Here is a 27,074-nt window from a genome sequence, read left to right as displayed (position 1 = left end):
GGATCCTGCTTTATCTACTGTATATAGAGGTGTTGCCTATCACTGTAATCTTGTTAATGATGATAATGAGTTACTGAATAGTCTCATGTTTAGAATGTGAAGTGTGAGTCTACCATTGGGCCTAGTTGTCCGTGTTATAAGTTTGCGGTGCAGCAATACAGAGTCGGCTGTCAATCAAAGTGCCGGGGCGTGCTTACAGTTGTTGTTCTCAGTGCTGTGAGCATTGTAAGCAGCTGCGCTGGCGCACCTATATGGCTGAAAGCCGGCAGCTCCTGGGATGAATTAAGTAATTTTTTTCCCAGGTGCTGCACTTTCAGTACGTTGGTCGGGCACCTTCCTTGCGCTATTAACCTGCAGATTAACCCTATATCTGCAGGTTAGTGTTGTTCTCCAACAGGCAAGTTCCCTGTAAATACATTTTACATTAAAACTTGTTCTAAGCAATAAAGGAAATATATAATCAGAAAATGACCTAAAGGATTATTCTCAACACATCAGGACCCCAATCTTTGAAACGGCATCTTGGAGTGCAGCAGTAACCCCACATGCGGGCCACTGCTTCATTCATTGTCTATGACTGTGATTGCTGGATATAGCCCAGCTATGTACTCCTTAATCTCAGGTAGTCCCATAGACAATAGATGGAGTGGCGGTCTACCTGTGTGGTCTCCACTCCACTACAAAGAGGCATTTCAGAGCTCCGTTCTTGAGATCAGTGGGTGTCCCACCAGTAGAACATCCGGCAATCAGCAAGTTATCATCGATTCTGTGGGTTGGTGCTAATGTAATGATGCTACTTGTGACACCAGCCATCGGTGTTCATCTACAGTGGATCCGTTAGACCTCTCCATAGGCTTTGTCTCTAAATACTCACCGTGTCAGACTCCATAGTCCCAGGAGGATGTGGCTGCAGATGTGCCAGCGTTCTCCCAGGCTCCGCTCTCATCAATTCCACTAAAAGTGTCAAAGCCTCTAAATTGTCAAACCTGTGTCTGTGGCCTGATTATTGTAGCATGGTGATGACGCTTGGGGGTGGGAAGTGCATTAGGCACAAATTTGACTTTCATGTATAACTAGATGTTCCAACCCCTGTTTATTTTCCATTATCGTCCTGTCTTCATCCTCTTTCATTCCCTTATGTTCCTTCCTTGCTCTGGTGGTAAGAGTTATTGCATTGATTCACATCATGCAGGTCTATCTTTAAAGGCTTCTTATTTTTTATTTATTTTGTAGTAAAGGCAGTGATTACTTTAGATCTAAATGTGTTCATGTGAGGGATGCCTCACGTGGCTTTCATCATCTCTTGTGACGTATTGTGGCCTTCTATACGCAGCGTTAATGTGCGGTACCGTGAAAACCGCCCTGCATTATTCATAATAAGGATTGCGATTATGGCCAAGACTGCTGTATGAGCGTTGTAGGTTATTGTTAGACTGAAAGATGGATGAGTGACATTACACCCTATGCTAAAGACAGGGAGAAGCCCTATTCTGTATGTGCACATACGGTTGCGGAAATCTGGTACAAATGACCTTGACTTTGATTTGCCGCTATTATATAATCCTGATAAATAAAGGTTTCCATCCATGTGCTGTGAATGTCAGTGTATCTTAGTCCTGGGGTGGACAGATTACTTATACTGTAGATCAGGGGTAAGTAACCTGCCGCACCCCAGCTGTGGTCACACCATAGGAGCCAAGCATTAGAACTCCATATCTTTCTCATTTTCTTGACTATCTCTTTCCTTCTCTCTATCCGTTACTCTCTACACTCTCTCCCTCCTGCATTTTCCATTGACTCTCTCTGTCCATCTCTTTTTCTACTCTTTCTTATCCATTCTCTTTTATTTTCCTTCTTTCTCTTATGTATCTTCTCTTTTTCCGTTTCTCAGTCTCTCCATTATTCTTTCAGTCTCTCACATAATCTCTCTCCCCCTCGGCTTATACACGAGTCAATTGCATCTCGTTCCAGCGCCAGCAGCATTTCCGTCCAAGCGATCGCGTGGCCCCGCTCATCAAGGTAATGAATATGCACGCCTCTCCACTCCCATAGGCGTGGAGTGAATATTCATTACCTTAATCACTCATGATCCCTCAGCAGGAAGAGCTGCTGGCTCCGGAATGAGATGCAGCGAGGGCACGCAGGACGGTGAGTAGGAGGTTTGTTTTTTTTTTTATAGGAAACATGCATACAAGGATAGGGGATAAGGAGCCATGCATACCAGGATAGGGATGGGGGAACCATGCACACAAGGACAGTGACGGGGGAGCCATGCATACAAGGATAGGGGATAAGGAGCCATGCATACAAGGACAGCGATGGGGGAACCATGCATACAAGGACAGTGACGGGGGAGCCATGTATACAGGGATAAGGGTTAAGGAGCCATGCATACAAGGTCAGCGATGGGGGAACCATGCATACAAGGATAGGGGATAAGGAGCCATGCATACAAGGACAGCGATGGGGGAACCATGCATACCAGGACAGGGATGGGGGATCCATGCATACAAGGATAGGGGATAAGGAGCCATGCATACCAGGACAGGGATGGGGGAACCATGCATACAAGGACAGTGACGGGGGAGCCATGCATACAAGGATAGGGGATAAGGAGCCATGCATACAAGGACAGCGATAGGGGAACCATGCATACAAGGACAGTGACGGGGGAGCCATGCATACAGGGATAAGGGATAAGGAGCCATGCATACAAGGACAGGGATGGGGGAACCATGCATACAAGGATAGGGGAGCGATGGGGGAACCATGCATACAAGGACAGGGACCGGGGAGTCATGCATACAAGGACAGGGACGGGGTAGCCATGCATACAAGGATAGGGGATAAGGAGCAATGCATACATGGACGGGGGAGCCATGCATACATGGACAGGGGAGCCATGCATACAGGGACGGGGGAGCCATGCATACAGGGACAGGGGAGCCATGCATACCAGGACAGGGATGAGGTGACAATGCATACCCGGCTTATACTTGAGTCAATAAGTTTACCCAGTTTTTCGTGGCAAAATTACATACACACACACACACACACACACACACACACACATATATATATATATATATATATATATATATATATATATATATATATATGTATATGTATATATATTTATTGGCAAATAGGCGATAACGTCTGTAAAGCACTGTGGAATTAATAGCTCTATATAAGTGAGTAAAATAAATAAATATGCCGGTATATAATATATATAATCAGTTAATAGTAAAGCAACACTTCTTTTCAATAGCAGTCATAAGCTTTGTCCATGGAGTTTGTCAGTTTCTTAGTCTGTTGATGATCAGCTTTTTTGGCAAAACCAACCACAGCCGCCCGGACACTGGTCAGAGAGAATCTTCCATTTAAGGCCCACAAGTTCTCAATAGGTTTTAGATCAGGAGAGGAAGGTGCCATGTGATTATTCTCTCATCTTTAAGGCCTTTACTGGCAGCCGAGCAGTGGGGACTTCGATGCTGCGATGGATCAGTGTCCTGCAATAAAAATCGTGATTTTCTTGGAAGCTGCAGTCTTTTTCCTTTACCATTGCTTAACGAAAGTGTCTTCTTAAAACGGGCAGTAGGTTTGGGAGTTGATTTTTAGCCATGTTTAATCTGAAAGGTTTAACTAGCTTATATAGTAAAAATGCCAGCCTATAGTAGAGCCCACCTCCACCTTGCTGTCATCTGAGTGGAAGTGGAGGTCTGTGCCCATTACTTATCCAGCCTTGAGCCAAATGGTCCATCAAGTGTCATTCTCTTCTCATCACTTCATAAAATCTTTGAAAAAAAATCTGCCTTCAGATATTTCTTGGCCCATGATTGTTGTTTCGCCTTTCGTGCTCTATTCCATGGTGGTTGGGTTTCAGTCTTCCTTACCTTGGCCGTGTCTCTGACCACTGAGCACCTTAAACTTCTGGGCCTCCTGGGTGCTTACAGCTCTGGAATATGACAGCACAGGTAGATAATGGCTTCCTGGTCGCTTCACGTTTGACTGCCAAAGGTTTGAGAAGAACCAATGTTCATCTTTTTTCTCAACTCGTTTTTTGTGACCCTGTTGACTTTTTGCAACCAAACTTTTGATGGTTCTCTGATAATGCCCCAATGTCTTAGCAATTTCAAGGGTGCTGCATCCTTCCGTAAGACTTGTAGCAAATTTTTACTTTTCAATCAGTTAAAAATTATTTTTGGCCTGTTATTTCTGCACACCTTGATAAAGGATGTCGCATCCTTAGGCCTCACCCTCCCTCATTACACAAATGCACATCAGCTGATCTGCTTCATCCAATAAGCATTAAGGTTTATACAGCTTGTAGTTGGAAAATCTGCATAAAAACGATGATATGGTCAAAATACTCACTTGCCTAATCATCGTGCACCCATTGTTTATGACACGGAGTGGTAGGAAATGTAAAATTATACATAGCAAAGCCTTTCTCAGACAACTGTTTAATAGTGCACGCTCTCCAGGCTGCCGTAAAATGTCACGATGGACTTGTGAAATATGGTGCAGCCTTGTATACGCTTTATATGGCACTTAAATAGAATGATGTAATGATAAAGATGCCATTTGGAATTGTTTTTCAGAAGGGCTTTGGTACATGTCCCCTGTTGTGTATTCTCTCATATAATCCTGCATACGCGGGTGTGATTCATGAATATTTTCAGTGACAATATAATTTCTGAACATCTATCCTATAAATAAGTAACTGAAAGCGAGGTCTTCAATAAAGCTCTGGATTTTACTGGGAAACACATGTGGTGGGAATATCTGTTAGTGACTGTGTTTCCTTGTCTTTGTTGCTTTGGCAATGGATATGGCTGTTGTGGCTTGTGTTCTGCTGACCCGTCTCTTGGCTTATGTTTCCCCGATGTCTGATGTAACGTTGGTGCAATTTCACAAAAATAGAAGCCATGAAAAATAAGTTCCCTTTCTCATCCATTTCACTTATTTTTGGCAGGTGACATCACACAGAAAGGTTATGAAAAGAAAAGATCGAAATTAATAGGAGCCTATCTGCCTCAGCTACAAGGTATGGACAAGGCTTGTAAACACATTTTAACTGCAGTAGTTGAAGAGGAAGCTTAAGTCCTCCTAAAATATACATTATAGCAAAGCTTTCTTATAACGCTGTTATTTTATTAACTAATATTAAATAATATAATTAATATATAACCATGTGGGTGGTGCATGCAAACTACCTTCTTCTGATAGTCATCTGGCCGGTCCCGGTCCTGAAACTAGTCATGCAGTGCGGTCTGTAATCATGCCCACAGTGGTGTAACCCATGTCACATGGAGGGTTGAATGTCACAGAATCATTCCTAAAACACAGGTACACATCAGAGCGAAATGTCAGAGTGCTTACAGCCGCCGCTCATAATTCTGTGAGCAGTGACTTCAGCCACACCGCCACACCTCTATGACTGAAAGCTGGCAGCTCCCAGGAGAAATAAAGTTAATTTCCTCCCAGTATCCACGTTTTCAGTAAGGCGGACGGCCAGCATTGTAACTCTATTAATCTGCAGATTAACCATGTATCTACAGGTTAATAGCATTTGAGGACATGACGGGTTCCCCTATGACCGCTATTTCAGGAGCGATTCTGTCATATTGGGCACTGTTAGGACATCGGTCAAGGGACGGCACTGCCAAAATAACTGGTTGGAGGTATTTTGCATATATTGCACTTATGATAATAACTTTAACTTTAATTACGCGATTCAAGATTAGACAGTTTATCTGAAAACATGGTGCTAAAAGCAATTAAATAGTTGGGTAACACAGTGAATAAGTGGGATAAGGCTAGTTTCACACTTGCTTTTTTTTGCAGCGCGTTTTTCCCGCAAAAAAACGCATTGAAAAAACGCATACATAAGCATACAACTGCTGCGTTTTTTTCAAGCATTTTTATGAGCATGCATGAAAAAAACGCAGCGTTTTTATGCGTTTGTATGCGTTTTTAGCGCGTTTTTACCGCGTTTGCGTTTTTTTCCAACATTTTTAGGTGGCCCCTCACACTACCCAAACCATGACTTTACTAACCCTAACCCTGACCCTAACCCTAACCCTAACCCTGACCCTAACCCTTAACCAAATCATACTTAACCCTAACCCAAACCCTAAACCCTAACTAACCCTAACCCTAACCCTAACCCTAACCCTGACCCTAACCCTAACCCTAACCCTGACCCTAACCCTTAACAAAACCATACTTAACCCTAACCCTGACCCTAACCCTAACCCTAACCCTAACCCTGACCCTAACCCTTAACCAAACCATACTTAACCCTAATCCTGACCCTAACCCTGACCCTAACCCTAACCCTAACCCTGACCCTAACCCTTAACAAAACCATACTTAACCCTAATCCTGACCCTAACCCTGACCCTAATCCTTAACAAAACCATACTTAACCCTAATCCTGACCCTAACCCTGACCCTAACCCTAACCCTAACCCTAACCCTGACCCTAACCCTAACCCTAACCCTGACCCTAACCCTTAACAAAACCATACTTAACCCTAATCCTGACCCTAACCCCGACCCTAATCCTTAACAAAACCATACTTAACCCTAATCCTGACCCTAACCCTGACCCTAACCCTAACCCTAACCCTAACCCTGACCCTAACCCTAACCCTAACCCTGACCCTAACCCTTAACAAAACCATACTTAACCCTAATCCTGACCCTAACCATGACCCTAATCCTTAACAAAACCATACTTAACCCTAACCCTGACCCTAACCCTAACCCTGACCCTGACCATAACCCTAACCCTAAACCCCCTTAACTAACCCTAACTCTAACCCAAACCCCTAAATTCCATGGTTTAAAAAAAAAAACGCATATGCAAAAAAACGCATACATGAGCATGCCAGTGCGCACATATGCGCATCCATAGGCTATAATGGCCATTTTTAGCGCAAAACGTGCGCATATGTGCGCATGCGCTTTTTTGCAGGGCCAAAAAATGCAACATGCTGCGTCTGGAAAATCCCAACGCACACCCCAAAAAAACGCAGCGCATGAAAATCGCATACATGCGCTGACCAGTGCGCAGGTATGCGCACCCATGTTAAATATAGGGGAAAAAACGCATGCGCAGGTGTGCGTTTTTTTCCAGCGCTAAAAAACGCAAATGTGAAACCAGCCTTACATGGTGAATAAATGGCGTAAGATGGTGAGTAAGTGGGTTAAGTTGGTAAACTTAGTAGATAAGCTGGAAACCATGGTGAATAAATTGGGGAACACGTTGAATAAGTGGGGTAACATGGTGAATAAGTTGGGTAACTTGGTGAACATGGTGAGTAAGTTGGGTAACATGGCGAATACATGGAGTGGCACAGTGAAACTAACCGACAATAATGCAGGGAAAGGCATGCAAGCAGTATAATTGATTGCAACCTTGATCAGAGGTCCGTTATGAGTTTTCGATGCCATAGATAATGAGAACCATAGGTGTTTTACTTGTGATATTTTCATCATGAACTATAGTATGTGTACATGTTTTGGCGCAAATAATTTTCAGAATGAGATGTCGCAATTGTGCATTATCTATACATAAAAATGGCATCTGTTGGGGGATTATGGTACCATTGGTTAGATTTATGAATAATTTACACTAGCTTATGTACCAGATAAACAGATTTATGTCCCCTATGTACCTGAACACATGCTCTGTTAATTAGTCTGGAGCACGCTGCACTTGGTAAGATACTGGTGCATCATACATTTGTATGTGGTGCACAAGTCTTGAAGGGGTTTTCTCAAGTTGTCTTTTGAGCAGCGCACAGCTTCCCATTCTCTCTTTCACTTCCTGGTTTCTCGGGGGTGGATTCTCCCTCTTGAGTGACAGTTCTGGTGAGTAGCAGAGCTGTAGTATTAGTTGAACTGAAAGGCTGTGTGCAAACTTTGCATTTTTTGCTGCATTTTAGCTGAGTGTTTTTCAATGCAGATTTGTCGCAATACTTGAAAGATCCTAGGAAACCAGCTGTATACTATGTGAGATAAAAGTAGTGCAGGAGAATAACAGCAGAAAAAGCAAGTCAATTGCAAACTTGCTTATGTTCCGCCATGCGCTAGTATATTCTATAGTTGCTACTGTGTGAATGATGATGGTTGTATGATTCTGGTGAATGACTCATTTGAAACCCCTTCCGTCTGATATTACGTATGTGGACAGGGACTAAGCTTAGAGTCAGCGCCAGCGCGGCACTACTACATCATCCACAGTTGCTAGCATCCGACATTGCGCTTGCGTACTAGCTTTGTCGTCTAGCGGCAGTGTCCTACGCCGCGCTGCAGTTGCAGCCCTCCTTGGCGTCCGCAGTTGTGCTGTCTTTGGCTCTGCTCCTGTGACCAGATACCGTGTGTGCATTTACTCTGAGTACTGTGACTCCAACAGGCTCAGCCTTATTATATTTGTCTTTGTTGGCACCTCTGTGACTTAACAGAGATTGCTCTGCGCACCTGGGTGACGTTTAACCCACGTGCGCATTTCTGCCATATTGCTTGCCTGCCACCACTCTGCAGCAGTCATATCATCTACTGCACGGTGGACCCCGAGCGGCGAACGCACTTTATTATTATTTTTATTTAGTGCGTTCCGCCGTTCCTAACATTATACTAGCGCCAGGGTCTGGCTAGTGATGGCAGAACAGCAGCAACTCTTACAGTATATTCGGCAGCTGGAGGGTCGGTTGGCTACTCTTGAGTGCTATCTCAGCTGCAAAATCCGCTGAAGCTGCTGTACAGGCAATCGCAGACCTGGTTTCACGTATGTCCACGTCCTCCCACACGCCGACAGTTACCCGCCTCCCGTTGCCCAATAAATTTTCTGGCGATGGCGCCTCCTGTAGGGATTTCGTCAGTCAGTGCTCTATCCAGCTGGAGTTACTGGCTGCGCGATTCCCTACGGAACGGGCCAAGGTGGGGTTTATTGTTTCCCTTCTGTCATGCAAGGCGTTGGAGTGGGCTACACCACTATGGGAGCGTGGTGACCCAGAGGTTCGGACCGCTGCTCAGCTTTTAACAGCTATTAAGCAGCTCTTCCTGGGACCACGGGTCACGCACAACACCTCTCTTCAGCTACTTGCTTTGACTCAGGGATCCCTCTCGGTTAGTCAGTATGCCGTTAGTTTTCGGACACTGGCTTCCGAGCTGGAGTGGTCTGACAAAGACCTCATCCCTGTGTTTTGGAGAGGTTTGGCAGAGCATGCTAAGGATGCTCTCTCTACCAGAGAGGTTCCTGCAAGTTTGGAAGAGCTGATTGCCATTTCCACCCGCATTGATCTCCGTTTTTCGGAGCGCGGCCTGGAGCGAGCTCAATCCAAACGGAAGGTTACCTCGGCTCCCAACTTTTTTGATCCTCTGGAACCACCCGAGCCAGAGACTCCACTCCCAGAGCCCATGGAGGTGTCTTGCGCCGTTCTCGAGGCGCGTCCGGCACAAAACTCCATTTGCGGTTACCATTGTCAACACGCTGTTTCTCAGGACAACAGTGCCCCGCAATGGCCAAACTCTGTGCCGCCGGGCAAGACCTTTGTCCCTCCCCGCCTTCGGCCAAGGGTTCTTGCATGGGCACACGCCTCCAGGAGGGGTGGTCACTGTGGCTACATGCAGACCACAAAACTCCTGGCGGGGTCGTATTGGTGGCCACACAGGGCTCGGGATGTTAAAAAGTATATTCGGGCCTGCGCCTTTTGTGCTCGGAATAGCTTCCTTAAACAGAGAGTGGAGACGCCAGCCGACACACTGCGGCGTTCCACTTTAGCTTCTGCTCCTGACGATTTTGCCGCCCCCGTTGTCTCCCACGCGTCCCTTCTCAAACCTGGCGACCTTGCCGCCTCTGATGCCTTCCACGTGTCCCGGTTTTCCTTGTCGCCTACCGGGACATCAGACTTGCCTTCGGATGGGTCTGAGGCCTATGCCCCTGATGGGCACAAGGTGGTGGATTGGAAGGCTCAGGGAGGAGGGGGCCCTAGGAGGGGGGTTAATGTTAGGCGTCAGGTTTCTGCGTCTGCTCTGCAGGAATCCAGACCCTTACATTCTGCGGTCTCTTGCTGTTTATCTACTGCAGAGGAGATTGCCTTGCAGCAAATCTCTCAGGGCCGTGCCTCTGTCCTCCTACTGAGCATGCTCATGAGACGATTTCCCATTAGAGATCGGGAGTCATGTGCTCAGGGCTTGCTCCAGATCTCATTGGTCCATCTCAGAGATCTGGAAGCTTCCGGAAGGTCCCGGCTGCTATAAAAAGCACGCATGGCCGTTCCGCCATGCGCTCGTATAGACTATAGTTGCTACTGTGTGAATGATGATGGATGTATGATTCTGGTGAATGACTCATTTGAAACCCCCTCCCTCTGATATTACGTATGTGGACAGGGACTAAGCTTAGAGTCAGCGCCAGCGCACCACTACTATATCATCCACAGTTGCTAGCGTCCGACATTGCGCTTGCGTACTAGCCTTGTCGTCTAGCGGCAGTGTCCTACGCCTCGCTGGAGTTGCGGGCCTCCTTGGCATCCACAGTTGCGACGTCGCACGCACGGTAGGTCTAGACGGACGCAGTTCCGCTGTCTTTGGCTCCTCTCCTGTGACCAGATACCGTGTGTGCATTTACTCTGAGTACTGTGACTCCAACAGGCTCAGCCTTATTATATTTGCCTTTGTTGGCACCTCTGTGACTTAACAGAGATTGCTCTGCGCGCCTGGGTGACGTTTAACCCACGTGCGCATTTCCGCCATATTGCTTGCCTGCCACCACTTTGCAGCAGTCATATCATCTACTGCACAGTGGACCCTGAGCGGCGAACAAACTTTATTATTTTTATTTATTGCGTTCCGCCGTTCCTAACACATAATGATTGTCAATTTAGATTGTGAGCCCCAATGGGGGACAGTGATGACAATGTCTTTTAATTGCTGTGGAATTAATGACACTACAAAATTAAGCTAAAGAAATAAAGCATTTTGTAAACAAAGGATCAGTCCTGGCAGATAAAGAAGCAGATTTCTCTGATAAGATACGGTATATTACAAAGTTGCTCATTTTAATTTATTAAACACAAATTAAAACGATGGTTACTCTTTAAGCTTTTGTGCTGTATATACTTTTTAAGCGTGCACTAGTTTTACTTTTTTGTGCCCTTTGATTTTCTTGTAAATATATAACTGTAGATGCATGCTGTTCCTCTTTGGAAGGATGAGAAGTACAAGTCCTATAAAAGTCCTCGTATAATCTCATAGTACATTACGCAGATTCCAGTCTCACGCCAGGATGTAAATTGGGTTATAATTTATGTTCAATACCAGACAGCTGCCTTATGCGTATCACATTGAGTAATCCAATTCCTGTTAGTCACCTGAACAAGGCACATAGTGCATTACACTGTGCAAGTTTCTCATTATTTTTGCAGAATAAAAAAAAAGAAATGACAGTTTGTATAGCATATAATAATCCAAAAGTGTGTGTGTGTTTGTATGTATATATATACAGTGGGGAAAAAAAGTATTTAGTCAGTCAGCAATAGTGCAAGTTCCACCACTTAAAAAGATGAGAGGCGTCTGTAATTTACATCATAGGTAGACCTCAACTATGGGAGACAAACTGAGAAAAAAAAATCCAGAAAATCACATTGTCTGTTTTTTTTTCATTTTATTTGCATATTATGGTGGAAAATAAGTATTTGGTCAGAAACAAGCAATCAAGATTTCTGGCTCTCACAGACCTGTAACTTCTTTAAGAGTCTCCTCTTTCCTCCACTCATTACCTGTAGTAATGGCACCTGTTTAAACTTGTTATCAGTATAAAAAGACACCTGTGCACACCCTCAAACAGTCTGACTCCAAACTCCACTATGGGGAAGACCAAAGAGCTGTCAAAGGACACCAGAAACAAAATTGTAGCCCTGCACCAGGCTGGGAAGACTGAATCTGCAATAGCCAACCAGCTTGGAGTGAAGAAATCAACTGTGGGAGCAATAATTAGAACATGGAAGACATACAAGACCACTGATAATCTCCCTCGATCTGGTGCTCCACGCAAAATCCCACCCCGTGGGGTCAGAATGATCACAAGAACGGTGAGCAAAAATCCCAGAACCACGCGGGGGGACCTAGTGAATGAACTGCAGAGAGCTGGGACCAATGTAACAAGGCCTACCATAAGTAACACACTACGCCACCATGGACTCAGATCCTGCAGTGCCAGACGTGTCCCACTGCTTAAGCCTGTACATGTCCGGGCCCGTCTGAAGTTTGCTAGAGAGCATTTGGATGATCCAGAGGAGTTTTGGGAGAATGTCCTATGGTCTGATGAAACCAAACTGGAACTGTTTGGTAGAAACACAACTTGTCGTGTTTGGAGGAAAAAGAATACTGAGTTGCATCCATCAAACACCATACCTACTGTAAAGCATGGTGGTGGAAACATCATGCTTTGGGGCTGTTTCTCTGCAAAGGGGCCAGGACGACTGATCCGGGTACATGAAAGAATGAATGGGGCCATGTATCGTGAGATTTTGAGTGCAAACCTCCTTCCATCAGCAAGGGCATTGAAGATGAAATGTGGCTGGGTCTTTCAACATGACAATGATCCAAAGCACACCGCCAGGGCAACGAAGGAGTGGCTTCGTAAGAAGCATTTCAAGGTCCTGGAGTGGCCTAGCCAGTCTCCAGATCTCAACCCTATAGAAAACCTTTGGAGGGAGTTGAAAGTCCATGTTGCCAAGCGAAAAGCCAAAAACATCACTGCTCTAGAGGAGATCTGTATGGAGGAATGGGCCGACATACCAACAACAGTGTGTGGCAACCTTGTGAAGACTTACAGAAAACGTTTGACCTCTGTCATTGCCAACAAAGGATATATCACAAAGTATTGAGATGAAATTTTGTTTCTGACCAAATACTTATTTTCCACCATAATATGCAAATAAAATGAAAAAAAAACAGACAATGTGATTTTCTGGATTTTTTTTTCTCAGTTTGTCTCCCATAGTTGAGGTCTACCTATGATGTAAATTACAGACGCCTCTCATCTTTTTAAGTGGTGGAACTTGCACTATTGCTGACTGACTAAATACTTTTTTTCCCCACTGTATATAATATATATATATATGCACAGTATATATTGTGTGTGTATATACTGTATGTGGATGTGCATATGTATATACTGTATGTGTGTGTTTATATGTATATAGTGTGTGTGTACATAAATATATGTACAATGACATGTAAAAGTTTGGGCACCGCTGGTATAGTGAACAGTTGAGCAAGTTGAAGATTAAATGATCTCTAAAAGGCCTAAAGTTAAAGATGACACATTTCCTTTTAATTTTAGGCAAAAAAAAATTGACATTTATAAAAATAATTACAAAAAGGAAAATTGACTGATGCAAAACTTTGGATATTTGTGTGCTCAGATAACTTTGACCACGGTTTCAGACCTTAGTTAGCCTGTTAGGATTATGGCTTGTTCACTATCATGAACGGTTAAGTGATGCAAATTCCCCAGCTTAACGAAAACCCAGCCGCCTCTAAACTTGTGCCTAAAAACAGCAACTATGTTTTTTTCTAAGCAGCTGCCTAACACTTTGAAAATGAAAATGGTGGAGGCCCATAAAGGCAAAAACCATAAGAAGATAGCAAAGCGTTTTCAAGTTGCCCTATCTTCAGTTTGAAATGTGATTTAAGAAATGGTAGTTAACATGAACATTAGAGGTCAAGATAAGGTCTGGAAGACCAAGCAAAATTTCAATGAGAGCTGCTCATAAGATTGCAAATAAGAACCCCCACTTGACTGTAAAAGACCTTCAGAAAGATTTAGCAGAGACTAGAGTTGTGGTACATTGTTTTACTTTCTGAGTCACCTGCACAAATATGACCTTCTGTCATGGTTTCACCTGTCAGTGTGTCTGGGACAGCTCAGCTGTGCAATTTGGTACTTGGATTGACAGCGTAGTCATCCTGTCTGGTTCAGAGACATGCTGAGCTGTCAGTGTGTTGCTTGACAGCTCGGCCATCCAATCTGTGACTGGGAGGCGCTGGATGTCTCCAGGTGTTCATTGTCCCAGGTGATTACCAGGCTACTTAACTCGGCTGTTACTTCCAGGTTTCTGCCAGACATACGTCCGGCTACTGTGCAGTTTGTTCCTCTGTGCTTTGCTTTCTATTTGTACATTTTTAGATTCTTCACCTGGAACTTCTTCTGAACATCCGTCTGTTTAACCCCTTCTGCTCTGATCTGCTATCCTCTCGGTATTCTGACCTCAGAACGTTACCTGACTAGGCCTTTTTCTCTCCCTTGTGTTTGATACTTTCCTGGCTTTCAAACTTGGATTTATTGACCACTCTGCCTCACTGCTAGGTCATAAGTAGTAACTAGTGTCACACCATCATGGAAAACTCATCAGAAGAAAATCTCTCCTGCGTCCTCACCATAAAATTCAGCATTAGAAGTATGCAAAAGAACATCTAAACAAGTCTGATGCATTTTGGAAACAAGTTCTGTGGAACGATGAGGTTAAAATAGAACTCTTTGGCCACAATGATCAAAGGTATGTGTGGAGTAAAAAGGGTACAGAATTTCAGGAAAAGAACGTCTCGCCAACCATTAAGCATGGGGGGATCAGTAATGCTTTGGGGTTTTGTTGCAGCCAATGACACAGGGAACATTTCACGGGTGGAGGGAAGAATGGATTCAACGAAATTTCAACAAATTCTTGATGAAAACATAACACCATCTGTAAAAAAGCTGAAGTTGAAGAGAGGATGGCTTTTACAAATGGATAATGTATCAAAGTCCACAATAGACTACCGCAAGTGGCAAAAGCTGAAGGTTTTACAATGGCCCTCACAGTTCTCTGATCTGAACATCATTGAAAATCTGTGGACAGACCTCAAAATAGCAGTGCATGTAAGATGACCCAGGAATCTAACAGAACTGGAATAATTTTCCAAGGAAGAATTGATGAAAATCCCTCAAACAAGAGTTTGAAAGACTCTTGGGCTGGCTACAAAAAGCATTTACAAGCTGTGATACTTGCAAAGGTGGGTACTACTAGGTACTACCTATGCAGAGTGCCCTAACTTTTGCATAAGCCCATTTTACTTGTAGGAATTATTTGAAATGTAAAAGATGAAATATGCTTTTTTGTTTTGCCTCAAATGCAAAGGAAATGTTTTAACTTTAGGCCTTTTAGAGATCATTTAATCTTCAAGTTGCTTAACTGTTCACAATAACAGTAATTTTGACCAGGGATGACTTACCTTTACTTCCACTATTAGTGTGTGTGTGTGTGTGTGTGTGTGTGTGTGTGTGTGTGTGTGTGTGTGTGTCCCTCCTCCTGTCCCTCATCATCCAGACCTCAAGGGGGAGATGTAAAAAACAAAAAAAAAAAAAACACCCATACAGATTGTCCTTGCACTCATGTGTGATTTTTTTTTTGTTGAACTCACATTTCCCAATATGTCCTTCTTTTTGATCATTGCTAGCTTGTATCCAAACTATATTCTACATATTTATGTTGTGCCCTATTATATTTACTCGCTCTTCCAAAGTTAGAATTTGTACTGAATCCCAATGCCTTGCTATTAGTAGTCTGGCTACGACTAACATTTTAATTAGCACCTCCTTCATTTATCTTTCTCCTTTTATTTTACTTAGATCTCCAAAAATACCTCTGGCAAATTAATTTGCAAATTTTTCCTTCAAGAGGAATTGTTGATTTAATTTGTATATAATAAATCGATAGCACACATGAACATAAGCAACTTTGTATCATAGTTTAATAGAGAAATTTTCTTCTTTCTCCTCCTCCTGGACTGATCTTTTCTTCGCAAGTCAGGGATAAAATCTGGAGTCAGAGAAGACAGATTTCCCCATTAGTGACATAGGAGATGAGAGTGGTGCGTTATAAGGGTACGTGCACACGCTGCGGATTGCTCTGCGGATTTTGTAAAATCCGCAGGTAAATCTGCAGGTCAAAAGACCTGCGGATTGGCCTGCGGTTTTTCATCTCCACAATGGAGGAGATGGCAAACCGCAGCGGAATCCGCAGAAAGAATTGACATGTCAATTCTTTCTGCAGTTTAGAAACCGCAGGAAAACCGCGCGGAAAAATCCACACCGTCTGCACTGCGGTTTTTAATATCCATAGGATATTATGGTACTGTACACCGCAGCAAAAAACTGCTGCAGAACCGCAGCGGCCAAATCCACTGCGGAACCGCAGCAGAATCCGTAGCGTGTGCACACAGCCTAAAAGTTTAAAGTGTCACTGTCCGTTCAGGAGAACGTGCAGCAGAATGTCTGTGTCTGCCCCCAACTCCTCACTCCTCCCCCTTCCATCTCCATAGACTTTAATAAGCAGCAACTGTCATTTCCGATCTCCGTTATTGGAATACAGATTCACCACTGAATACGGAGTTTACAGGGTGAAAAATCAGTCATGGAGTAGAAAGAAGCACATCTATCTGATAACATATACTACAAAGTATCCTATTTTCACTGTACAATTGATTTATGAAAAAAGATTAATACGACAGTTACTCTTACATTCCCTAATTCATGTACAATATTTATAGTGTCAGATTGCTGTTACATAGTGTTTGTTAATATGCCTGTACATTGACCATATGTGTACCTGTACATTAATTTACTACTACAGGATTGCTTAGTTTTTTTTTTTAATTACCATAGAGTGAGCTGGACCCTATCTCTTCCCCAGTTCATTTGAGGCCTATTTAAGTACTCAGAGAATTACGCACCCATGATGTCATGCTGGACCTACTAATCAGAAGAGACGTTTGGCAATGCCAGCAGGTTAGAGGAGGTTCCAAGGCTCCCATCTGTCGACCATAGACTACTGATGCTGTTGGATACTCTTTGAACTCTTGTGCAGCCTTCCCCATATCGTCCTCCACCTGATTGATCAGATAGTGATGTCTACTTCATTACATTATAGTAGCTTACTTTTCTGCCAAATAATCAAATTTGTCAGGAGAACAGCTGGTAGATCTCGCAGATATCCCACCACGGCCACCAATTTGTCATTAACAGCACTCCGATGCCTCTAATTGTCTGGACATTTACACAATTGACTGACGATTGATGGACAAGACCACAGCTGCTTTCGCTACTAGACCAGTTATTGGGGAACTCACATTGAATGCATTGTACATAAGCATCACATTCCAACACATGAAAAATATGTATATGTGTGTGTGTGTGTGTGTGTGTGTGTGTGTGTGTGTGTGTGTGTGTGTGTATTGTAGGGATTCGACTCGCTTAGGTGCAGCGGGAGACAAACATGAGGCACGTTCCTTTAAAATTTCACCAGGTTTATTACTCCATAAACCATAGACAGCATAACACTGAAATGTAACCTTCACTTCAGGCAAAGGAACAGAAATGTCCGTGGCTTCAGACTCGGACTGAGAGTCTCAGCACATGCTGGGAGCTGTAGTCCTCCCCATATACACTCTCTGTAGTGTCCCACCTGGACACATGGAAGTCTGTCCACACTCAGACTCACTCTCACACTCTCTCACATGTGCCAAACACCTCAATTACATAGCCCTGTAACCACACCCACAGGTGATCACATGGCTATGACATCACTAAAGGTTGTATAGACACACACAGGCTTCCCTGACAGAGTGTAACAGAAAGATCAGCAGTACCTCTGCTGATCAATGCCCCCTGGAGCCTGCATCCCAAGGCCACCCACCTTGAGACCCATAATGGTCATTTAGGACCCTGCTCCTGTTACCACACTGAATGTGCCTGTACACCCGTCCTGGGACACCCACACAGCGCCCCCTAGCTGACATAGTGGTAACTACACCACAGTATATATATATATATATATATAATATATATAAAATGTGTGTGTGTGTGTGCTGTTTATGACAAACTAATAGTTTAGTTCCTCTTGCTCTATGAACCTCACCCCTGAAGCCATACCCTACCTGTAAAGGGTGTCCTATTGGCTTGTATAAATGATTGGTGGTGGCAGCTAGATTTCTTGGGTAATTGTGGAGATTGTAGTGACTGTACCTCAGGACCATCAGGTACGGTTCTGAGGTACGGCCAATCTCCGCAATTTCCCAAGAAATCTATTTGCCACCTACAATCATTTATACAAGCCAATTGGACACCCGTTTCAGGTAAGGTATGGCTTCAGGAGTGCAGTTCATAGAGCATTTAGGATTTTTTATATTTAATCCTAAATGTAGGCAGTATTTATAAAAATATTCATAACATATTACAAAAGGGGACAAAGCAATACAGTATATACAATTACTTCACATAAAAAGGAATAGCAAAAAAAAGGACTAAACATGTATCGCGTAAATGGCGCAGATCTTCATGGAGAGAAGCACTCCTTTTAGGAAATTGTAGGAAATTGGTACAGAACTACAGTGAGCTGTGTCTTCCTGGGTGGATAATGATTATATGTCAAAATCTGTATTTATGATAAAAGTCAATCCCAGTAGCTTCATTGGATGTCCTCAGATTAGGGCTGGTCAATGCAGGTAGGTCCCAACAATTATGGGATCCATGATTTTCAGAAAATTTCCCTACCTGTAGGTCCCAGGCGGGAGACATTAATGCCATATTTCTACCCTGATTTTAGCTTTCTGTAGATGGGATACATGGCATAAATATCGTTACCCATATCTCTGATATTAATTAATGCCCAGTGATGTAACATAACTGTGTTATGTTTGCCTCAAAGCTGAAAAAATAGAATTTATACCGTTCACAAAAAAACAATATTCATAACTGGAATTCGGCTCCACAATGTATGCTAAAATTCCTTTGAAAACCAAGCAAAAAAAGCCTTGTTTTTTTTTTTAACACAAGCTGCACCAGGGTGCATAGGCTTTCCTAAACCAGAAAACCACTTTAAGGTCTAGTCATTAAGCGGTTAAGTTACCCTTATTAAAATCTCTATATACCGTATATATTGTCTTACTCAAACCTATACTCTTTTAGTAAGCGTTTTCTGAATTTTGACAAAAAAATCCAGTAGAAACCTGTTTCTAAACATTGGCAAGAATTTAATTGATCCTGTTTCCAGGAGCATAAGGTATTTTTTATTTCCAACTAAAGATAAACTAATCAATTCGCCGGGACTTGGTTCAGTGGTTGCTAGTTTTGAACTTGCGAACACCCTCCTACCTCCTGATGTTTAGGCCCGGCATAGCATCATTGTTGTGGGATTACGCACCCATGATGTCATACCGGACCTACTAATCAGAAGAGAAGGTGATCTCCTCAGGAGGTGATAGATTTGTCACTTCTCAGCCTCCTGTATACTCTGAGCCCAGACTTCATGGCTGTTCTTCGTCAGAAAACCTCTTACCTGTTCCCAGCAGGAGGTCAGAGCTTAATAGGGAATGGAAAAAAGTGCAAGTTCTTGTTTCCGTCAATTCATAATTAAGCCATGCTTCGCCCCCATTATGAGGGTGATACGTCCCTTCTGAAGAGACGGCTTTGTGGATTTTCATCCCTTTTAGCATTATGTCTATGACCAAGTATATTTTTTACATCAAATGCAACGCTCTTCTCTAGTAGACTCGTCACCCCGTTCCTTGATGATTATTATTATTATTATTATTATTAATTTATATAGCACCATTGATTCCATGGTGCTGTACTTGAGAGGGGGTTACATACAAATTACAGAGATCACTTACAGTAAACAAACTAACAATGACAGACTGATACAGAGGGGAGAGGACCCTGCCCTTTTGGGCTTACATGCCACAGGATGGTGACGGAGAGACAGTAGGTTGGTGGGTTTCAGCAGTTCCGGTATTGGTTGAGGTGATATCACCGGTAGTGGTGAGAGAGAAGGAGGTAGCGGGGTCATTGCAGGCTGTAGGCCTTCTTGAAGAGGTGGATTTTCAGGTTCCGTCTGAAGGATCCAAATGTGGTTGATAGTCGGACGTGTTGGGGCAAAGAATTCCAAGAATTCTTGATGTGCTCTTTTCCTATTCCACAGCAGCTTGTAGCTATCTTTTTAAATATACTTTTCCCTATTCATACAGGAGCACAATTCAAGACATTCAACACTTGCGGTAATATGTTTAATCCCATTTCAGCTAGGCCCAAGCAATCTGCCATTGAAAGGGGCAATTTCCTCCATATTCTCATTCTCTGTTGTATTCTTTTCAGTAGAAGATCTACTGTATATTTGTCTCCACAGATCTGTTCGGGTTCACTGTAAATTGTATTCTGAGATATTTTTCATTCCTTTATTTCTCAATACTGGAGTATTTTCTATTTTTCTTCCTGGATTAAGGCCACAGAACTGATTTCACCCAGTTAATTCGTAGACTTGACATTTCCCAACTACCTCCATTAGAATTCCGAGTGTGGCGTCTGTTTTGTTTCCCTCATAAAAATCAATAAATCCTTTGTGGAAAGGGACACCTCGTCCTCCATCCAATTGATCAAAGGGTGATCCTTTCTTTTAATTACCTTCATTTCAATCCTCATTGCAAAAAGTAAGCAGGAAAAGTTATAAAATGACTTTAATTCCATCTCTTCTATTACTCTGACATGGTATTTACCGTAATAGTTTTTGTGTTTTTTTTATTCAATATGTTTATTCGCAATTTTTAAATGCCAAGTAGTATATTTAATTAGAAAAATTAATTGAATTGGACCATCAGATAAGGATTTTTTCCTGTAAGGTTGTGGGGGTAAGGGCAAAATTAGCTGAAAATGTTAAATTACTTACTCATCTAGTTTTCTTACATCCGGTGCCCCGCTGCTATCGGTAACGTGCTGACATTCCAAAGCTGATTTCACTATTTTACTTCTAGAAAACCCCTTTACTTCTTTTATTTGCTCCTTTGTAATACTGGTCACATTTTTTTTTTTAAATGATGTACGGTACTTTAAATGTATATTAAATTAAAAAAAAATAATTAAATCTTATTTGCAGGGGTGGATCAAGTCCTACCACCGGAACGTAGAACTCCTGTCACCCCTTCCTCCTCCTCTAGATATCATCGCCGGCGCTCCTCAGGCTCAAGAGATGAACGCTATCGATCTGGTAAGATCTGATGAAAATCTTTGAAGAAAAAAAAAAGTCGTAGGAAAATGTCCGATTACTGTAAAACATACAGTGTTAAAATTATACATGGCCATGATGCAAATTATTGCAACAAGCTTTGTTTGGTAGACCTTGACCAATCAACAGAATTTGGGGTGAATATGAATGCAACTTTGGCCTATGGAGCAAGCTGGCTGATATGAATTGGCAAAGCTGTAGTGTAAAGTATAGAAGAAAGACAGAGTAACAATCTGTGCAAAGGCTGACGTGTATAAGTAAACGTAGCTAGTATGCAGAGGTTGTAAGCTATGCTTTATTTTTTTCCATCTCACTGTGTTATTTCACTTTGTCCATTGGACTAACAATAAAATGGGGGTGGAGTGAGGAAAACTTTTTTTTTTTTTAAATGTCCCTTTTAATGAAAAAAAAGTCCTCTCCTCCCCTATTTTATGGTTAGTCCAATAAATAAACTTTTCAGAATAAGTTGTCTTTATGTGAAATACATATATATATGGACAAGTGTTTTTCCCGCAGTTTCACCTCTACATGCTCTATCACTATTTTAGTTGTATCTGAGCTAGTGGGTGAAAACTAGCTGTTTTGATGTCTCCCACAGACAACACGCACAGAGCGAAATCGATTTCTCCTCTCCTGTCACTATGTAGCAGCAGTAACAACAGCATGTAGAACATTATAAAAAAAGTATTAAGCAGTGTAGCTGTGAGTCCACTTACTAGAAGGCTGCAGCTCAATCTCCGTCCGTCTCTCAGTGCCTCCTTTTCCCACTATTCTACATTCTCTTAAATAGTTGGCTTAATCTGATCCATCTTTGACCTAGCATGCTGTTGTGTCTCTGAGCCAGATGGATTTTAGCTGTTTCTCAGAGAAATTGATGAATTCAGGAGGATATGGGGGGGATTAAGAGAAGTAGTGAAGAAAGAACCAGATTAATCTGATAAGATATATCACAAAGTTTCCTATATTTGCTTGTACTATTGATTTATGCAGAGTTTATTGTATCGACCGTGACCTCTTAAAACTATAGGTTTGTAAATCGCTTTAGCACATCAATGAGAACTATTGATTTGTTGTTTTGCAGATGTACATACAGAAGCAGTCCAGGCGGCCCTTGCTAAACATAAAGAAAGGAAAATGGCTGTACCCATGCCATCGAAACGACGCTCCCTTGTGGTGCAAACATCAATGGATGCATATACTCCCCCAGGTAATATAGTAAAGAATTACTTTTATAATTTTTATTTAAAACAACATAATTATTCAAGAGTTTTTTTATTTTTCACATTACCTATGTTTTCTAATGTTTTTCATGGTTTCTAATTGCAAGAATCCTTGAAGAACCTGAAATACCCAATAAGATTTATATTATTATGTCTCATTGAATAGTTGTTTTTTTTTTTAAAGACGGTTTAAGTTGATAAACCTGTACTCCTACACCCTGACAGACCTGTACCATCTCTTGGCTGGAACGGAGAGCAGTGACAAATACTTCTCCTTCTGGAGGTCATGTCCTGTCCATTAATTTGAATGAACACTGTAAAGGCCCCGTCACACAGAGCTAGATCGCTAGCGAGATCACTGATTTTGTGACGTCACAGCGATCTCGTCAGCGACATCGTTGTGTGTGACACACATCAGCGACCGAACCCCCCGCCGGGTATCGCTGATCGTGCAGGAATGTCCTGGGCCATTTTTGATCGTTGGTCTCCCGCTGGCCAGCACGCATCGCTGCGTGTGGCAGCGGGAGACGAACAATCAGAGACGCTGCACACTGGTATCTAAGGTAAACAGCGGGTTTCTAAGAGCCGCACGGCTCTTGGATACCCGCTGTTTACCCTGGAAACCAGCTTGCACCCTGGTATCTAAGGTAAACAGCGGGTTTCTAAGAGCCGCGCGGCTCTTAGAAACCCGCTGTTTATCTTAGATACCAGCTTGCTCGCTGGTCCTGATCGCTGGAGGGGCTGTCTATGTGACAGCTCTCCAGCGATCAGCCTAACGATGTCCCAGCGATCCCATCCATGTCGGATCGTTGGTGGGATCGCTGGGACATCGTTATGTGTAACGGGGCCTTAATGCTTCATTTCCCCTGTGGTGGCGCTGCAGGCAAATTAAACGTTTACTTAGTGAAAGGACTCTTTCTACACCAGGGAAATTTTAATGACTATTTACACTGAAGAATTATCGATCGTTTAATAATGAAGACTGTATCATCTTTCATTGTCACCAGAGGTTCCAATTCATGTAAAGAGGACAAAAACTCAAAATTCAGTATAACACTATCAGGAGTAGGTGAATGAGCCACCACCAAAGAGTATAATCCTTAAAATCCTTAAAATCTTTATTAAATAGATATATGATAACAACAAATCAGAAAAAACTACTGGACACCATGTATACAGGGACAGGGTGTTACCACATCAGCCGCACAGTCTGGAGTTAAGCCGTGCGTGAATAAATTGATAGTATAACCTCAAAAACTTTTGCAAGTGGCAGCCCTCATAAAAAAGTGCAATGTGCAAACCTCCATAACATATGTTTAAATTTGATAAATATATATGCATAAAAGCATCTCATATATCCATAGCATATGAATATGTGCAAAGCAATGCAGAATAGGTCCACTTATATAGCAGCATCAATAGCAGTGTAAACATAAAGTGCAGAGCGCTAGTCAACAATGAAATGGATGTGACCTGTAAGTAGGATAGCACTAGGGGGGAATCTATTTGCAAAATCCAAGATTAAGAGGATAAACTTACTAGTAAAGACATGGCAGTGTGGTAGTAACAAGCTGTCCCCGCCGCCCCAACGCACGTTTCGTTAACACATCCTCTGGATGCTGCTGGAACACAGCAGCTCTTCCGAGACCATATTGGCCATGGCAGGGCACTGTACGGCCACTCCATGTTAATTTGAATAGAGCGTGAATCTCCTGTTGCCACTATCCAAGAACTTCCGTGCTGCACCGGTAACAGTTGATCGGCACTGGTGCTGGGTGTCGGACCCTCACAGATCAGATATTGATGGTCTGTCTAAAGGAAAAAAAAGGTATTGACCAACCCCGTTAGTTGGTGGTGGATTTTAAAGAGACTTTTTTTGTGCCTAGGTACATTACATATGTTTGTATTTTTGGCAGATACCTCTTCAGGGTCAGAGGATGAAGGTTCAGTACAAGGGGACTCACAGGGAACTCCAACCTCAAGCCAAGGAAGTATAAACATGGAGCACTGGATTAGTCAAGCCATCCATGGATCAACCACATCAACCACTTCTTCCTCGTCAACACAGAGTGGGGGCAGCAGTGCCGCACACAGATTAGCAGATGTCATGGCCCAGACGCACATAGGTAGGTAATAACCAAACTGCTGGCTTTATGCAATAATTTCTTTTCTTGTCAGAACACGTCAATAGGTATTTATCAATGTTCTTGACAGAAACAGAAGAATATCACTTTTGCCAAATAATCTTTTTGGTAAGACAATGCAAATAATCTCTGCAAAGAGGAAGAGAGCAGGGTCTCCAGGACACCTATTGGAGTTAGCAGTTCTAGTTGTCAGTATTGATCCTATAAAGGGCCTTGCTCACGTGACTTGGGTTAGGAAGCCAAATCTGACATATCTTCAAAAGGAAAAGTTTTTGAAAGTCCAAGATCATGTTCTCCAATCAAGTAATCTGAAAAAATGTGACTGGTGCCGCATAAAAGAAAACTGCACAAGAATGCAGTCTATCACAGGCAGGCCCCCAATAAATGATTCCCATCCCTCCAGACCAAAAGGCCATAGCAAAGGATAGGCATTAGTGACTTCCCTTCACTGAAGCTTTGGGAGAGCCGTTGTCACTCCAAGCATCCACCTGGGCTGCCACGTTCCTGAAACTAGAAGCAAATTCTAGGTCAGCTCCTAGAAGAGATCTAGGGGCTTAAAGAAGCCACACACTCTCCCTCTAGACCGGTCGGAAGGGATCCCATAGAGGAATTGCTTCCTGAAGAAGTCCTTATGATGGACACGTGAAAAAAGTGGCACACATTGAACAATTAAAGGGAATCTGTCACCCCTTTTTAGAGATATCATATAATGATATCATTCAATTGTGTGTCACATAAGGATTCTCTTAGTACTTTTGCTTCCCCCTGACCCCGCACCTTTCTTACATAAATACCTTTTTTATATCGGTTCAGATGTATGTAAACTGCCACGGTCCGGTCCGATGGGCGGGGCTTATTCAACTGCTCCCCCCCTCCCTGTCTTGCTCTATGCATTTCTTCTTGTGTAGAGTAAGACAGGGAGGGGGAGCAGGTGAATTAGCCGCTCCCAGCGGACGGGACCGTGGCAGTTTACATACATCTGAACCGATATAAACAAGGTATTTATGTAAGAAAGGTGCGGGGTCAGGGGGAAGCAAAAGTACTAATAGAATCCTTATGTGACACACAATTGAATGATATCATTATATGATATCTCAAAAAAGGGGTGACAGATTGCCTTTAAATATTGATTCCGTTTACAGTGCAAATACTGTATGGACGTTCCACCTAGAAATGTATAAAGTCTTTCTCCTAGCCAAAAGACCCAGAATAAGGGTTTTACTTAAAAAGTGAGAAAAAGAAGTACTTTGCAAATATGCCATAAACAGTTGAGGGTCCACCTTGGGCTTTCAAGCTCAACTCAACGTCATGGCTTCCATCCTGGGGTTTGAGGTCCCCTAATTAGATCGCTTTATGAGCCAGTTGGCTTATACCCCGAAAGTTACACCTAGTGGGCATTAGTTTATCAGTCTATACCAGCGGCTCAGCCTAGTCACTGACTCAAAAGATGCTGCACTTGATCTTAACCAAAAGACCAAGAGGGAAAAGAACGCCATAACGCCATTTGTAGACAATTATTTGGGGGGTTGTTCTTGATAGTGGTCTAGGTGGTGAAGTTTTTCTTGAGTTGACCACCAACCTGACATATGGAGACTTGTAAGGCCAGGCAGTGCTCCTTGGGAAAAATGTATGCAAATAGCCTCTTCAAAGAGGAAGAGAACATGGTCTTAAGTGTCATCCAAAACAGCTGACTTCAAATGGAGTTCATTTTCCTTTTGGAGAACATTTTAGTTTGTCTTTTCATTCTAAATCTTGTGGCAAAGCTCTTTAAAATATCAATATCGACTTCTAGGATTGCTACTTCTAATAGATGGCACTAGAGATCATGTTCTCTTCCTCGTTGAGGAGGCTGTTGACATACCTCTTTCCATGGAGCAATGCTTGGCCTATAAGATCCTCTATGCCAGTCTGGCCAACTCCTGAAGAAGAAACTTTGCCTCCTACTCCTTTTAAAGACAATGTGTCACATAATGGTTGTACTTTGCTAAGAGCAATGGAAATGTTTGATAAAGAACTAATCTACATTCTTATGATTTCCTAGTTGTATATTCTGTATTATCTGAAAGAGCAAAACAAGCACAAATGGACACCTTAAGGGGGTTTTCTGGCAATACATAGTAACATAGTTATTAAGGTTGAAGGAAGACTTTAAGTCCATCTAGTTCAACCCATATCCTATCCTAACTTGCCCTAACATGTTGATCCAGAGGAAGCTTCACATTGGGGAAAAAAATTCCTTCCCGACTCCACATACGGCAATCAGACTAGCTCCCTGGATCAACGCAATATTAAGGAAACTAGTGTATATACCCTGTAATATTATACTTGGCATCCAGTCCCTTCTTAAATTTTATTAGGGAATCACTCATTACAACATCCTATGGCAGAGAGTTCCATAGTCTCACTGCTCTTAATATTTGTTGATTACTTAACCCTAGGATAGGCTATCACTGTGTTATTGTTGGATGTATGAACTCTTAATTTTTAACCATACCTTGTGGCTTGTCCATACATAAATCCATGCTTGGTACGGACACTCTACCCAATACATATGACCCCTCTACTAGGACATCACGGCTCCTTTGTCTTCCTGTGGA

General features: G+C 42.7%; 1 protein-coding gene across 8 annotated transcripts in view; it reads left to right on the top strand.

The window, feature by feature from the left end:
• The window catches only part of DIP2C (disco interacting protein 2 homolog C), a 535,770-nt gene that overhangs the window by 260,801 nt on the left and 247,895 nt on the right, over positions 1-27,074 (top strand). For 6 of the 8 annotated variants that reach the window (XM_073581624.1, XM_073581628.1, XM_073581627.1 and 3 more), the window contains 4 exons: positions 4,979-5,050; positions 20,985-21,095; positions 22,195-22,320; positions 24,250-24,459. In XM_073581624.1, the coding sequence (XP_073437725.1) occupies positions 4,979-5,050; positions 20,985-21,095; positions 22,195-22,320; positions 24,250-24,459 (519 nt within the window). The remainder of the gene's footprint in view (positions 1-4,978; positions 5,051-20,984; positions 21,096-22,194; positions 22,321-24,249; positions 24,460-27,074) is intronic. The other 2 variants (XM_073581626.1, XM_073581625.1) reach the window with 1 other exon arrangement.

Source organism: Dendrobates tinctorius, unplaced genomic scaffold, assembly GCF_039654945.1.
Source record: "Dendrobates tinctorius isolate UK_male_01 unplaced genomic scaffold, ASM3965494v1 ptg000070l, whole genome shotgun sequence".
Taxonomy (NCBI): Eukaryota; Metazoa; Chordata; class Amphibia; order Anura; family Dendrobatidae; genus Dendrobates; species Dendrobates tinctorius.
This window is presented reverse-complemented; position numbering and strand designations above follow the sequence as displayed.